Genomic DNA, 15,999 nt, shown 5'->3' with positions numbered 1-15,999 from the left:
AGTCCCTTTTCAGTTGTCAGGATTTTTGCTGAATTAACACGTGTTGAGGGGAACCCCAGGCAAGGGTGTTGGACGATGCGCCGAGGTTCAACCAAGAATGAAAGGGAAAGGGAAGCAGAGAAGCATATCACTCATACCTCCCTGAAGAGGCGCACAGCATGTCTGGAGCGACTCATGGGGAGGTCAAGGCAGGGCAAGTGCAGAGGGGGCAGCAGGCCGTGGAGCATATGCCTTTACTAATAAGTTCATGGGTGAAAGTTTCTGGGGTTTCTGGGCTAAGGCTGGATTGAGCACTTCAAAACAAAAAGAAGAGTGGTGATTTGGTAAGCTCTGCGGGAGTCCTAAGGGACCCGTAGAGGGAGGAGCCAGCACGCAGGAGAGACTGTTTAACACTGGGGTGACTGGGAAAGTCCTACCCGTGCTTAGGCCTACTTGTGACTCGGCCGGCCGTCATCCAGAGCACGTCCTTGAGGGCAAGCTAGCGTCTGCTCGACTCCTGCATGTTGTTGAAGCGGCAGTATTTTGGAGTAAACTCTAAGCACTCGTCAAACCCTTTCCTCACCTCCTCTTGAACAACCACTGCTCTGTTCTCCCTCGCTGTGGAATAGCCTTTCCCAGAACAACTTGTGTATATAATTCATACAGGATGTCACCTTCGAAACTGGCTCCCGTCACTCAACATATTTTTGAGGCTTATCTAGATTGTTTATCTAGAATGTATCAATAGTCGTGTTTTATTGTCAAGTTTTATTCCATTATATGGATATACCACATTTTGTTTGATTATTTGCATAGTGTAGGACATTTTGGTCTCCAGGTTTGGGGAATCTTGAATAAACTGCTATAAACATTTATGGATAGCTTTTGTATAAACATGAATTTTCATTTCCCTAGGGTGAACACTAAGGATTTGAACTACTAAATCATATGAAAAGTTCCCTCAGCCTGCTTCCAATTAGCCTCACCCTCATTTCCTATAGGCAACCACTGATCTTATTCTTCCCCACCATATATTAGTTTTGCTTATTCTAGAACTTCAAATAAATGGAATAAGACATGCAAGTACTTTCAGTGAAGCCTCGAGATTTATCCATATTTTTGCACGTATCAATGACCCATTCCTTTCCATCATTGTTATTTAGTTGTATTGATAAACTATATATATTCAAACTCTGATCAAAAAATGGCCTGTTTAGTTTTTTATTATCATGAATATAGCTACTATAAAGGTTTGTGCTCAAGGTCTTGTGTGTAAATGTTTTCATTTCTCTTGGATAATTCCTAAAGTGGAAGTGTCAGATGTATACCTAGCTTTATAAGAAATTGCTTAACTGTTTTCCAGTGTTCGTACCATTTTACACTCCCAGTATGTGTGAGGGTCCCAGTTGTTCCCTATTTTTGCCTACATTCAGTGGTGTCAGCTGGTTAGCTTTAGCCATTCTACGCCAGGTACATATATAGTGATACCTCATTGTGGTTTTAGTTTGCAAATAACTAATGATGAGAGGTGTTGAGCACATTTCAATTTTCCATTTTGGTAGGTTTTACTTAGACTTGTCAAAAGCACAATAACCCTTTTCCCACTAAAGCACATATGATCCTTAATATTTTCTCTTCTCCTTGACTTCCTGAAACTTAAATACTATGATGGGAAAAGGGTTATTGTGGTTTTGGTGTACACAGGATAGTCGCACCATGTCAGGTCTATGTAGAACTTTGTTATTATCTTTATTACGAATCTAGGAATTTTTAAAGGAGATGGGTCTGGGTGCCAAGTTGATAAAGGGTGTACTTGTGATCGTTAATTTTATATGTCAAATTGGTCAGGCCAGTGTACCCTGACATTTGCTCAAAATTTACCTTTGATGTTTCTGTGAGCTTATTTTGTAGTTGAGCTTGACATTTAATCAGTGGACTTTGAGTAAAGCGGATTACCAGCCCCCATTTGTTGATAGCTCTCACTCAATCAATTAAAAGCCTTAATAGAAAACCCCTTGGAAGAAGAGGGAACTTAGCCATTAAGCCTGCAAACTGCCTTTGAACTCCAACTGTACCTCTTTTCTGGGTCTCTAGACTGCTGGCGTATCCTGCAGATTTTGAGATTTTCAACCCTTCACAATCATGTAAACCAATACCTTAAAATCAATCTATTTTTAGATATAAGCAGACATATGTATACGTATATGGGCACATATACAAGTATACACACACATTATACATACAAAGATTCTGTTCATTTGTATCTCTAGAGAAATCCAATGCTGCTCATATACCTAACACCAGGGTTTTTGGTGACCTCTCTATATCCTCAATGCAAGGAGTTAGACCAGAGGCCTAAGGAGGCTTTTTTTTAAACCCAAACCCAAATACTATCCACCAGTCACATTCCGTAACTCCTAAGCATTCTTGTCGTAAGACAGTAAGGAAGCTGCCCAGGCCTACATTCCCGGTTGAGAAGATTGTACCAGAAAAAGCTAAGTTACAAAGGAGGATACACCCTAACACTTTTGCAGTAAGTTAGACTAGGCTTTTAGGGTTCCGAAAGACCCTTCCGGGCAGCCAAGTGAGTGCGCAGGACCGGCGGCGGAGTCTCTGTCAGATGGGCCTCTTTTGTATTTTCTTACCTACTGACTGCTTCCCCATTGTTGAAATGGAGGCATGAAGACTACCCTAACCGTCCCACCCATTTAGAGGCGCTTAACTCACGGAGACCACCGCCTACACATCCCCCAACACACACACACACACACACACACACTAAAGGCAAAACAGAACTGCCAAACCGCGTCCTTAAACCTCACCCCACCAGATCAGTTCCGTACACAGCCTCAGGCTAAAGGGTGCATTTTCCGAAAGCAGAAGGACTGAGAGGGAGATTACATTCTGGAGAGTTCTCACTGTCCCTCCCAAACCCCTAAAGACAAGTGGAACGTACAAACACGCAGCTAGTAACGTTTGCACGTGACACTTGGACCAAAAAGCCTTGAAAAGGTAGGATTCTGAAACAGGATGCTGTCCTCTTGGGCAAGAAAGGCCCGGTCTCGCAGGCCGACGACCACGCAATAGGACAGAAGCACGCCGATTCAACACACCTGAGTTACCTACCAGTGGCGGGAAGACGCCCAGGACAAGTACGTCACAGCGTGGCCCAGGCCCACGTCTGAGAATGGAACCTAGGCCCACAACCGTGAGTTCCAAGGCACGCCAGACGCCTCGACAGTGGAACGTGGCCCCCTGCTTTGCGCGGGACACATTCGCCTTGGCGCCCGAGGAAGGCCCACGCGGCCAAGGTTGTCTGTGGATGGACTGCGCGGCACAGCCGGAGCCGCAGGCGCACGGACCGCTGCAAGTGAATGACCACGCGGCGGCCCGAGGCACAGCCACCCGCTCTTCCCCTTGCTGCTTCCCGACAGGTGGAGCAGCTATCCCGTGTTACAGAGGAAGGCGAACGCAGGCGAGGGGCATCAGAACGGCTTTATTGTGGATTGAGGGCAGCAGCCCCGAGGGCCCATGCCATCTAGTGCTCCCCAGGGGTACGCGTGGGGCGTGGGCAACAAAGGAGAACCTGGGTGAGCACCTGGAGAGACACCGGCCTGCGCTAAAGCAGATCCCCGACGGGGGGAAAAAAAAAATGGAACCGAGAGCCGTGTGCAACGTCCAACCGTCCAACTTGCAACAGAGGTGTACGGGGGTGGGGGTGGGGGCCCGCAGGGGGGTTGGGTGCAAGAGGAGGCCAGGCAGGGGTAAAGGGGCCGCTCGGTGTCCCGTGGCCAGCCTTGGGGGAGAGAGCCAAGTCCTCCAGGCTGACCCCGTGATGCTGGGGTGGTTGCCGCGCCAGTGACGGCACGAAGTCTGTGGGACGCGGGAGCCTGCAGTCCAGCGGCGTCCGGTGGAGGCCCTCGGGCGGGCGAGGAGCAAGACAGGTGTGCAAGTGCCGGGCCCCTGCCCGCCCGTCCGTGGGCACCGCCGCCCGCCCGCCCGCCCGCGGTCGGACGGCGGGGCAGATGCCGGGCACGCGGCCAGAGGCGGAAAGCGGCTTCGCGGCTGGCGCGCGCCGACTCGTCCGTCAGACGCCCTGCCCCGACGGGGACACGGCTTCCTGCAGAACGAGGTGCAGCAGGTGGTTCTGCTCCGCACTGAGCAGCGGCCACATGTCCACCTGCAGCGACTTGACGGCCTCCGTGTCCTTCTCGTGGGTGGCCATGACCAGGGACTGGAGCAGCAGGAAGAGCTCGTCGGGAAGCTGGCCGCCGCCGTCGGGCCCGTGGCCGTCGAAGGCCTCCCAGGAGTACTTCTCCAGCGTGTGGGCGTGCTCGGGCAGCAGCTTGGCGGGCGGCGGCTGCAGCAGCAGCAGCAGCAGCACGCGGGACACCTCGCAGCGGACCAGCACGTCGGAGAAGGCGCCCAGCGTGGCGGGCGCGGGCGCGGGCGCGGCGCCGGCAGGCAGCGGGGCGGCGGGCGGGCGGGCCGGGGCCAGCGGGCCGGGGGGCCGACAACGACGACGACGACGACGACGCCGCCGCCGCCGCCGGCGGGGCCAGGGGCAGCGGCGGGGCGGGCGGCGGCGGGGCCGGGGGCGGCTGCCGCAGCGGGTGGCTGCCGTGCTCCCGCGCCAGGCGCTGCATGCGCGTGAAGACGGCCAGGGCGCCGCTGTAGTCGCGCGCCAGCAGCTGGCAGGAGGCGGCGTCGCCCAGCGCCTGCAGCGCGGCCAGGGGCAGCTGCGGCAGGTGCAGCTGCGCGGCGCGCTGGAAGTGGCCGGCGGCGGCGGCCGGCTGGCCCAGGTCGCGCAGGGCGGCGGCCAGCTCGAGGCACAGGCCGGCGGCGGCGGCCGGCTGGCCCAGCTCCAGGTGCAGGCGCACGGCGGCGCCCAGCGCGCTGGCGGCGGCCTGCAGCGGCTCCCCGTAGGCCGCGGGGCAGGCGAGGCGCTGGCGGGCGTCGCGCTCCTGCCGCAGGAAGAGGCGCGCGGCCTCGGTCAGCGCCAGCGCCTCCCCGGGCCCGTGGAACAGCGCCTGCTGGCAGCGCGCCACGGCCAGCTGGCACCACGCGGCGTACGGCAGGCACTCCTGCGCGCGCAGCTCGCGGCCCAGCTGCGCGAACTGCTCGCCCGCCTCCGCCATGTTCGGCTTCCGCAGGAACCGCTTCCGCAGCTTGCTGGACACCTGCCGGTAGCGGGCCAGGAAGTCCCCGGCCTCGGGCCCCGGGCCCGCGCCGCCGCCGCCGCCGCCGCCGCCGCGCGCCGCCCGGGCCGCCGCCGCCGCCGCCGCCGCCCGGGCCGCCCGGGCCGCCCGCCGCCGCCGCCGCCATCTTGCCCGCACGCGCGCACGCGCGCACGCCCGACGTGCCCGCGTCCCCCGGCCCCGGCCCCGGCCCCGCCCCCTGCGGGCCCCGCGCATGCGTGCGCCGCGCCCCGCCGTCCCGGCCGACGGAACCCAGCGCGCGGGCCGGCGCGGCCCTCCCGACGCGACCGCGGCCACCGGGTCGGCCCGCGCCCCCCGGCCCCTCCCGGGCCCCGAGCTAACGTCGCGGCGCCGGCCCGCGTGGCCCCGAGGCCGCTTGGCCGGTGTCACGATGGTCCCCGCCCCCCCAGCCTTCCGTCAAAGCCCTGTCCCCTCGAGTCCGCGCCGGCACCTGTGTCCCCCATTCGCTCCGCGCCGGCAGCTGTGGCCCCGCAACAGTCCGCGCCGGCAGGTGTGTCCCCGCCAGAGTCCGCGCCGGCAGGTGTGTCCCCCAACAGTCCACGACGGCATTTGTGTCCCCCCATTCACTCCGCGCTGGCAGGTGTGTCCCCCAACAGTCCACGACGGCATTTGTGTCCCCCCATTCACTCCGCGCTGGCAGGTGTGTCCCCCAACAGTCCACGCCGGCAGGTGTGTCCCCGCCAGAGTCCGCGCCGGCAGGTGTGTCCCCCAACAGTCCACGCCGGCAGCTGTGTCCCCCAACAGTCCACGCCGGCAGCTGTGTCCCCGCCAGAGTTCGCGCCGGCAGGTGTGTCCCCCAACAGTCCACGCCGGCAGGTGTGTCCCCCAACAGTCCACGCCGGCAGCTGTGTCCCCCTCCATCCCGCACCCAGGTTGTTAGGACACCAGCGTTCACCCCATCACCACGCCGCAGGCATGGTCCTGACCTCCAGCCCCACACGCGACATCGTCCTCGGGACCGGCCCATGTGGTGGTGGGGGGTCTTCTATGCCCCAGCGTCACCCCCAACGCGGCCACCCCTGCCCTGACCCCGAGGGAAGCCGGTCTTGGGTGTCATCACGGACTCCGAGCCGTCCCCGCACCCCAGCCGGACCCCGCCCCAGCCCCCGTCCCCGCACCCCAACACTGCCCCGGACCCCACGACCGAACCCCGCACCACGCCCACGAACCGGCGCCCCACGCCGCACCCCAAATCCTCCATCACCCCCGAAGCGTGCACCTCCACCGTGCGCCGCCGAGGGCACCCCAACCCCCCCGTCATCCCCGAGCCCCGCACCCCCACCCCAACCTCGCCCACGACCCCAAACCCAACCTCCCCCCAGACCCGCCCCCGCCCCCCCCGCCCTCCCCCCGAGGCGCGTCCCGCACCCAGTGAGCGAGGCGCACACGTCTGGTCGTCTCTGCGCTTTTTATTGCGGGGACGCGGGGGTCACCGAGCCCCCCCGGCGGCTCCCCGGGCGGGGGCGGGGATCAGGGGCCGGGGCGGGGGCGGCTGGTGCCCGGCCGGGGGCGGCTAGTACCGGGCCGGGGCCACCTGGGACACGGTGGTCATCGTGAACAAGCCGCTGAGCAGCTCGTGGTTGTGCAGCGCCCGGTCCACGAGCTCCGGGGTGATGTACGCGCTGCGCCTGTGCCGGGCCTCGTCGCCCGCCAGCCCCAGCACGGTGGCCGTCAGGAACTGGATGACGGCCGCCAGGAAGATGGGGGCGGACGCGCCCAGGCGATTGGCGTAGCGGCCGGCCCGCAGGAGGCGCTCCACCTGGCACACGGAGAAGGCCAGCCCGGCGCGGGCGCTGCGCGAGCGGCACGACCTGGGGCGGGCGGCCCGCCCTCCACGGCTCCCCCGGAGCCGCGTGCGGGGCCTCGGCGGCGCTCGGCGCGGGGCCTCGGGCTGCGGCCCGGCTGCGGCCCGCCTGCGGACGGTCGGGCGTCGGGCCGCGGAGCCACGGGCCTCGGGCTGCGGAGACCCCGGGCTGCGGGCCGTCGGGCGTCGGGCCGCGGAGCCACGGGCCTCGGGCTGCGGAGACCCCGGGCTGCGGACCGTCGGGCGTCGGGCCGCGGGGACATGGGGCCTGGGCCGCGGAAACATCAGGCTGTGGACAGAGAGACACTGGCCTCGGGCTGCAGAGAGATGGGTCAAGGGCTGCAGACAGACGGGCCTCAGGCTGCAGAGAGACCGACCTCGGGGTGCAGAGGCCGACCTCGGGCTGCAGAGAGTCCGACCTCGGGCTGCAGAGACCGACCTTGGGCTGCGGAGACACGGGCCTCGGGTTGCAGAGTCCGACCTCGGGCTACAGAGACCGAACTCAGGCTGCGGAGAGACGGGCCTCGGGCTGCAGAGAGACCGACCTCGGGCTGTAGAGAGACCGACCTCGGGCTGCAGAGACCGACCTCGGGCTGCAGAGAGTCCGACCTCGGGCTGCAGAGAGTCCGATCTCAGGCTGCAGAGAGTCCGATCTCAGGCTGCAGAGACCGACCTCGGGCTGCAGAGAGACCGACCTCGGGCTGCAGAGACCGAACTCGGGCTGCAGAGAGTCCGACCTCGGGCTACAGAGACCGGCCTCGGGCTGCAGAGAGTCCGATCTCAGGCTGCAGAGAGTCCGATCTCAGGCTGCAGAGACCGACCTCGGGCTGCAGAGAGACCGAACTCGGGCTGCAGAGACCGACCTCGGGCTGCAGAGTCCGACCTCGGGCTGCAGAGAGTCCGATCTCAGGCTGCAGAGAGTCCGATCTCAGGCTGCAGAGACCGACCTCGGGCTGCAGAGAGACCGAACTCGGGCTGCAGAGAGACCGACCTCGGGCTGCAGAGACCGAACTCGGGCTGCAGAGAGTCGGACCTCGGGCTGCAGAGAGTCCGATCTCAGGCTGCAGAGAGTCCGATCTCAGGCTGCAGAGACCGACCTCGGGCTGCAGAGAGACCGACCTCGGGCTGCAGAGACCGACCTCGGGCTGCAGAGTCCGACCTCGGGCTGCAGAGAGTCCGATCTCAGGCTGCAGAGAGTCCGATCTCAGGCTGCAGAGACCGACCTCGGGCTGCAGAGAGACCGAACTCGGGCTGCAGAGAGACCGACCTCGGGCTGCAGAGACCGAACTCGGGCTGCAGAGAGTCGGACCTCGGGCTGCAGAGGCCGACCTCAGGCTGCAGAGAGACCGAACTCGGGCTGCAGAGAGTCCGACCTCGGGCTGCAGAGACCGACCTCGGGCTGCAGAGAGACCGACCTCGGGCTGCAGAGACCGGCCTCGGGCTGCAGAGAGTCCGATCTCAGGCTGCAGAGACCGACCTCGGGCTGCAGAGAGACCGACCTCGGGCTGCAGAGACCGAACTCGGGCTGCAGAGACCGACCTCGGGCTGCAGAGTCCGACCTCGGGCTGCAGAGAGTCCGATCTCAGGCTGCAGAGAGTCCGATCTCAGGCTGCAGAGACCGACCTCGGGCTGCAGAGAGACCGACCTCGGGCTGCAGAGAGACCGACCTCGGGGTGCAGAGACCGAACTCGGGCTGCAGAGAGTCGGACCTCGGGCTGCAGAGTCCGACCTCGGGCTGCAGAGAGTCCGATCTCAGGCTGCAGAGAGTCCGATCTCAGGCTGCAGAGACCGACCTCGGGCTGCAGAGAGACCGAACTCGGGCTGCAGAGAGACCGACCTCGGGCTGCAGAGACCGAACTCGGGCTGCAGAGAGTCGGACCTCGGGCTGCAGAGGCCGACCTCAGGCTGCAGAGAGACCGAACTCGGGCTGCAGAGAGACCGACCTCGGGCTGCAGAGACCGAACTCGGGCTGCAGAGAGTCGGACCTCGGGCTGCAGAGGCCGACCTCAGGCTGCAGAGAGACCGAACTCGGGCTGCAGAGAGTCCGACCTCGGGCTACAGAGACCGGCCTCGGGCTGCAGAGAGTCCGATCTCAGGCTGCAGAGAGTCCGATCTCAGGCTGCAGAGACCGACCTCGGGCTGCAGAGAGACCGAACTCGGGCTGCAGAGACCGACCTCGGGCTGCAGAGTCCGACCTCGGGCTGCAGAGAGTCCGATCTCAGGCTGCAGAGAGTCCGATCTCAGGCTGCAGAGACCGACCTCGGGCTGCAGAGAGACCGAACTCGGGCTGCAGAGAGACCGACCTCGGGCTGCAGAGACCGAACTCGGGCTGCAGAGAGTCGGACCTCGGGCTGCAGAGAGTCCGATCTCAGGCTGCAGAGAGTCCGATCTCAGGCTGCAGAGACCGACCTCGGGCTGTAGAGAGACCGACCTCGGGCTGCAGAGACCGACCTCGGGCTGCAGAGTCCGACCTCGGGCTGCAGAGAGTCCGATCTCAGGCTGCAGAGAGTCCGATCTCAGGCTGCAGAGACCGACCTCGGGCTGCAGAGAGACCGAACTCGGGCTGCAGAGAGACCGACCTCGGGCTGCAGAGACCGAACTCGGGCTGCAGAGAGTCGGACCTCGGGCTGCAGAGGCCGACCTCAGGCTGCAGAGAGACCGAACTCGGGCTGCAGAGAGTCCGACCTCGGGCTGCAGAGACCGACCTCGGGCTGCAGAGAGACCGACCTCGGGCTGCAGAGACCGGCCTCGGGCTGCAGAGAGTCCGATCTCAGGCTGCAGAGACCGACCTCGGGCTGCAGAGAGACCGACCTCGGGCTGCAGAGACCGAACTCGGGCTGCAGAGACCGACCTCGGGCTGCAGAGTCCGACCTCGGGCTGCAGAGAGTCCGATCTCAGGCTGCAGAGAGTCCGATCTCAGGCTGCAGAGACCGACCTCGGGCTGCAGAGAGACCGACCTCGGGCTGCAGAGAGACCGACCTCGGGGTGCAGAGACCGAACTCGGGCTGCAGAGAGTCGGACCTCGGGCTGCAGAGTCCGACCTCGGGCTGCAGAGAGTCCGATCTCAGGCTGCAGAGAGTCCGATCTCAGGCTGCAGAGACCGACCTCGGGCTGCAGAGAGACCGAACTCGGGCTGCAGAGAGACCGACCTCGGGCTGCAGAGACCGAACTCGGGCTGCAGAGAGTCGGACCTCGGGCTGCAGAGGCCGACCTCAGGCTGCAGAGAGACCGAACTCGGGCTGCAGAGAGACCGACCTCGGGCTGCAGAGACCGAACTCGGGCTGCAGAGAGTCGGACCTCGGGCTGCAGAGGCCGACCTCAGGCTGCAGAGAGACCGAACTCGGGCTGCAGAGAGTCCGACCTCGGGCTACAGAGACCGGCCTCGGGCTGCAGAGAGTCCGATCTCAGGCTGCAGAGAGTCCGATCTCAGGCTGCAGAGACCGACCTCGGGCTGCAGAGAGACCGAACTCGGGCTGTAGAGAGACCGACCTCGGGCTGCAGAGACCGACCTCGGGCTGCAGAGACCGACCTCGGGCTGCAGAGAGTCCGATCTCAGGCTGCAGAGACCGACCTCGGGCTGCAGAGAGACCGAACTCGGGCTGCAGAGAGACCGAACTCGGGCTGCAGAGAGACCGACCTCGGGCTGCAGAGAGACCGAACTCGGGCTGTAGAGACCGACCTCGGGCTGCAGAGACCGACCTCAGGCTGCAGAGAGTCCGATCTCAGGCTGCAGAGAGACCGAACTCGGGCTGCAGAGAGTCGGACCTCGGGCTGCAGAGGCCGACCTCAGGCTGCAGAGAGACCGAACTCGGGCTGCAGAGAGTCCGACCTCGGGCTGCAGAGACCGACCTCGGGCTGCAGAGAGACCGAACTCGGGCTGCAGAGACCGACCTCAGGCTGCAGAGAGTCCGATCTCAGGCTGCAGAGACCGACCTCGGGCTGCAGAGAGACCGAACTCGGGCTGCAGAGAGTCCGACCTCAGGCTGCAGAGAGACCGAACTCGGGCTGCAGAGAGTCCGACCTCGGGCTGCAGAGAGACCGACCTCGGGCTGCAGAGAGTCCGACCTCGGGCTGCAGAGACCGAACTGGGGCTGTGGAGAGACGGACCTCGGGCTGCGCTGCCGAAACGGCGTCGGGGCGCAGAGAGGAGCCCCGGGGTGCACCGCCGTGCGGCGCGCTGGGCCGGCTGCTCCCGAGCCCTCCGCAGCGGGCGATGACGCCCCGCTCCGTATCCGAGGGACACAACCCCTCCTCGCCCCGCTGTGCACGTGGTGACACGCAGGCCTGATGAGGTCACCCCGTCCCCATTGGCCCCGCCCGGCCCTCGCCCGCCAGAAAAGCCGCTGGCGGGAAGTCGCTGGCTCTGCGCCGCGCGGACGGCAGGAGCTCGCGGCGCCACCACGTGCACCCCCGACATGTCGGCCCTCTCGGGTGCACACGCGGCACCACCCCGCACAGACGGCCCGGCCGCCGCGCGCTCACTGCCCCCTGCACCCCCTCCTGCCCCGGGGCACCGCTCCTCGGCCTCCCGTCCCTGCCGCTTGGCGTCCGCTAGACGCCTGCCGCAGGTGCCACCCTGGGACCAGTAGGTGGCCGTGTGCGCCGGCCGCGTTCCCTCGGCACCATGTTCTCGGGAGGGCTGTTGTCCGAGGGAGCGGGAATCGGGGCCCCCAAGGGAAAGGAATCGGGGGCCCTCCCCCCCCCCCGAGGGAGCAGGAATAACGGCCTCCTCCCCCCCTCCGAGGGAGCAGGAATCGGGGTCCCTCCCCCCCCTCCGAGGGAGCAGGAATAACGGCCTCCTCCCCCCCCCTCCGAGGGAGCAGGAATCCGCCCCTCCCCCCAAGGGAGCAGGAATTGGGGTCCCTCCGCCCGAGGGAGCAAAAGACGGACCTCGGGCTGCAGAAAGACTGACCTCGGGCTGCGGAGAGACGGACCTCGGGCTGCGCTGCCGAAACGGCGTCGGGGCGCAGAGAGGAGCGCGCGGGTGCACCGCCGTGCGGCGCGCTGGGCCGGCTGCTCCCGAGCTCTGAGCCGCGGGCGATGACGCCCCGCTCCTTATAAACGCGACACCCCCTCCCCGCCCCACTGCGCACGCGGTGACACGCAGGCCTGATGAGGTCACCGCGTCCCCATTGGCCCGGCCCTCGCCCACCAGAAAAGGCGGGAAGTCGCTGGCTCTGCGCCGCGCGGACGGCATAGGGCGCCACCGACCAGCGTGCAGGAGCTCGCGCGCCACCAGGTGCACCCCCGACATGTCGGCCCTCTCGGGTGCACACGCGGCACCACCCCGCACAGACGGCCCGGCCGCCGCGCGCTCACTGCCCCCTGCACCCCCTCCTGCCCCGGGGCACCGCTCCTCGGCCTCCCGTCCCTGCCGCTTGGCGTCCGCTAGACGCCTGCCGCAGGTGCCACCCTGGGACCAGTAGGTGGCCGTGTGCGCCGGCCGCGTTCCCTCGGCACCATGTTCTCGGGAGGGCTGTTCTCCGAGGGAGCGGGAATCGGGGCCCCCAAGGCAAAGGAATCGGGGCCCCCCCCCCCGAGGGAGCAGAAATAACGGCCTCCTCCCCCCCTCCGAGGGAGCAGGAATCGGGGCCCCTCCCCCCACTCCGAGGGAGCAGGAATCGGGGCCCCTCCCCCCTCCGAGGGAGCAGGAATCGGGGCCCCTCCCCCCCTCCGAGGGAGCAGGAATCGGGGCCCCTCCCCTCGAGGGAGCAGGAATCAGGGCCCCTCCCCTCGAGGGAGCAGGAATCCGGGCCCCTCCCCCCCCTCCGAGGGAGCAGGAATCGGGGCCCCTCCCCTCGAGGGAGCAGGAATAACGGCCTCCTCCCCCCCTCCGAGGGAGCAGGAATCGGGCCCCTCCCCCCCTCTGAGGGAGCAGGTATCGGGCCCCTCCCCCATAGGGATCAGGAATCGGGGTCCCTCCACCAAGGGACAGGAGTCGGGGTCCGTCCCCCCAGGGAGCAGGAATGGGCCCCCCGAGGGAGCAGGGATCACCCTGCACGTCCGTCGAGGGCCGACTCGCCCCCATTGCGCGCAGAGCCCCGGGGTCGCCCCGCTGCGCACCCGGTGGCCCACCTGGCGGCGAGGGGCACCTGCCGGCGGACGTGCGCGGCGGCGGCGAAGGTCGTCGGGTCGTCGCGTTTCCGACGCCCCCGGGGCCCCTCCGGGCCGGGATGGGGGGCCCGACGGCAGGGCGACACCCGCTGTCTGGGCAGCGCGCTGAGCCTGGCCCCCTGCTCCCCCCGCGTCGCCCCACTGGCCCTGGCCCGCGCGTGGTCCTCCCGGTGCGGCCTCGCGAGCCCCCGCGCCGGCTGTGCCGCGGCACCTGGGGGTCACTGTCCCCCGTGTGTAGGGAGGGGCAGGGCGGGGCCCGAGGGACAGGGAGCTCCGGCAGGTGCAGGCCGCTGACCCGGGGCCCCGTGGAGCCTCCGGGCTCCCCCCGCCCCCCCCAGGGCTGCCGACCCGAGCCTGGGCTGCAGGCGGTCGTCCAGCTGCCCCCCCCCCCGGGCTGGGCCTGTCGCGCCCCCGGGTCCCGAACGCCGCCCCGCGGTGCCAGCAGCGGCCGGTCGGCGCGGCGGGAGGGCTGCAGGTGCGCCGGGACCGGGCGGGGCCCTCCCACTGGGTGCCCCTCCAGGCGGCCCCTGCACTCGGGCTGCGCAGGGCGGGGGGTGGGGGCATCCCGGCGGGGGGTGCGACCTGTCTGTCGCCTGGGCCCGTCTGGGCGGCGACGCGACACGTTCAGGTCCTGAAACGGGGGGGGGGGGCTTCCCTCGTATTTGGGGCCTGCCGAGGTACTTTCAGCAAGGTTTTCCTTTCAGCAAGTCCAATTCCTGCACATCTTCAGCTAATTTTATTCTTTGCCATGTACGGCGAAAGGAATTCTTTTGTTTTTCTACTAGATTTTTATTTAAATTCCAGTTGTTTGAGGTACAGTGTAACATGAGTTCCGGGTATGGAATTCAGTGATTGGACACCTACGGACAGCACCCGGCGCTCATCCCAAGCTGCCTCCCTCGTCCCCGGCACCTACTTACCCCACTCCCCCGCCCCGCTGCCCATCACTGTGTTCTCTCTATTTGAGTCTGTTTCTTGGTTTTCCTGTTCCCGCTCTGCGTTCATTTGTCTTGCATCTTAAATCCTACTTGTGAGTGCAAGCTTGTGGCATTTGTCTCTCCCTGCCTGACTTATTTCACTTCACGTAAGCGTCTCTAGCTCCAACCATGTCATCGAAGAGGCCGACATCTCATTATCTTCCGTGCCTCAGTAATACTCCGTGGTGAACAGGTGCACTACATCTTTCCGTCCATTCGTCCATCCGGGGACGTCTGGGCACTTGCCTTAGTCGGGCTGCTGCCCACAATGTCGCTTAAACACTGGGGGGCACTATTCCTTCAAGCTGCTGTTTCTGTATCCTCCGTGTAAAGACCTAGTGGTGCAAACTTCTTGAGGACCCTCCACGCTGTTCTCCGGAGCCGCTGCACCGGCCTGTGCTCCCACTCGCAGTGCGAGAGGGCCCCCCTTTCTCCACATCCTCGCCAACACCCGTTGTCTCCTGATTTGTTGATTTTAGCCATTCTGACAGGTGTGAGCTGGGATCTCATTGTGGTTTTGATCTGCATCTCCCTGAGGATCAGTGATGTGGAGCATCTTGTCGGGTGTTTGTTGGCCATCTGGATGCCTTCTTTGGACAAATGTCTGTTCATGTCTTTTGTGCATTTTTAACTGGATTATTGGTTTTTTGGGCGTTGAGCTGTTTCAGTTCTCTATATATTTTGGATACTAACGCATATTTTCTGCCATATTTAGGGAACTCTTGTGCTCGTGGTTAACTTTATGTGTCACCTTGGATATGCTCTGGTACCCATTTATTCTGTCAAACATTTTTCTAGGTGTTTCAGAGGTATTTTTAGATGAGATTAACATTTAAATTACTAGAATTTCATCCCATCCCCTGTGGCCAATAAAATGGGAAAAGCATACTTAATTAAATAGTTTATTAATTAAAGTTCAGTAAAACAGAATATTCCCAATAATGTGGGGTGATTCTCATCCAATCAGTTGAAGGCCTTACTTGGAAAACACTAACTTCCCCCAAGGAAAACGGGATCTTCTCCGCACACTTTCTTTCGACGTGAACTGCAACACCAACTCTTCCCTAAGTCTCCAGCATGGTGGCCTAGCCAGCAAATTTTGGGATTGCCCTCCTCCACAATACCTTGAACCAATTCCTCATAATGCCTCTCTCTCTCTCTCTCTCTCTCTCTCTCTCCACACACACACACACACACACATTCCATTGTTTCTGGGTCTTGGAGAATCTTGACTAATACAAAATTTGATACTAAGATTCTACAGCAACAGAAACTTAAGAATGATTTTTCTTTTTTAAAAAAAGATTTTATTTATTCATGAGAGACACAGAGAAAGAGGCAGAGACACAGGCAGAGGGAGAAGCAGGCTCCCGATGTGGAACTCGATCCTGGAACATCCCAAGAATTATTTTTCTAAATTAGTTTTAGCACTTCTGGAATTGACTCTGTAGTCTGATTAGATTTGAAATTGCTAATGAGTCTACTGCCATTGTAAAGAGTACACTGGGGGATCCCTGGGTGGCTCAGCGGTTTAGTGCCTGCCTTGGGCTCAGGGCGTGGTCCTGGGGTCCCGGGATCAGGTCCCACGTCGGGCTTCATGCATGCAGCCTACATCTCCCTCTGCCTGTGTCTCTGCCTCTCTCTCTCTCTCTCTCTCTCTCTCTCTCTGTCTGTCTGTCTCTCTGTGTGTCTGTGTGTGTCTTGAATAAATAAATAAAATCAACAAAACTAAAAGGCAACCTGCAGAATGGATGAAGATATTTGTAAATTACATATCTGATAAAGGGTTAGTATCCCAAATCTATTTAAAAAAAACTTATACTCAACACCCAAAAAAAACAAATAATCCAGTTAAGAAATGGTCCAAAGGCATGGATCGATATTTTTCCCAAGAAGACATACAGAT

The 15,999-nt window shown here is 62.6% G+C and overlaps 2 protein-coding genes across 2 annotated transcripts; both read right to left on the bottom strand.

Moving 5' to 3' along the window:
- Positions 1-3,459: 3,459 nt before the first annotated feature.
- Positions 3,460-6,165, bottom strand: LOC129518158 (40-kDa huntingtin-associated protein-like). The gene is made up of 3 exons (XM_055338161.1): positions 5,520-6,165; positions 4,543-5,230; positions 3,460-4,490 (listed from the first exon to the last, which is right to left on the bottom strand). Exons 1-3 carry the CDS (start codon positions 6,163-6,165, stop codon positions 4,067-4,069), a joined length of 1,758 nt encoding a protein of 585 aa, XP_055194136.1. The 3' UTR covers positions 3,460-4,066.
- A 546-nt stretch (positions 6,166-6,711) lies between these two features.
- LOC129518157 (spidroin-2-like) lies at positions 6,712-13,680 on the bottom strand. Its single transcript, XM_055338160.1, has 4 exons — positions 12,997-13,680; positions 11,915-12,478; positions 11,110-11,641; positions 6,712-7,319 (listed from the first exon to the last, which is right to left on the bottom strand). Exons 1-4 carry the CDS (start codon positions 13,678-13,680, stop codon positions 6,712-6,714), a joined length of 2,388 nt encoding a protein of 795 aa, XP_055194135.1.
- Positions 13,681-15,999: the final 2,319 nt, after the last annotated feature.

This window comes from Nyctereutes procyonoides, unplaced genomic scaffold (assembly GCF_905146905.1).
Source record: "Nyctereutes procyonoides isolate TBG_1078 unplaced genomic scaffold, NYPRO_anot_genome, whole genome shotgun sequence".
Classification (NCBI taxonomy): Eukaryota; Metazoa; Chordata; class Mammalia; order Carnivora; family Canidae; genus Nyctereutes; species Nyctereutes procyonoides.
The sequence above is the reverse complement of the archived record's forward strand: the minus strand, read 5'-3'. Positions and strand labels throughout refer to the sequence as shown.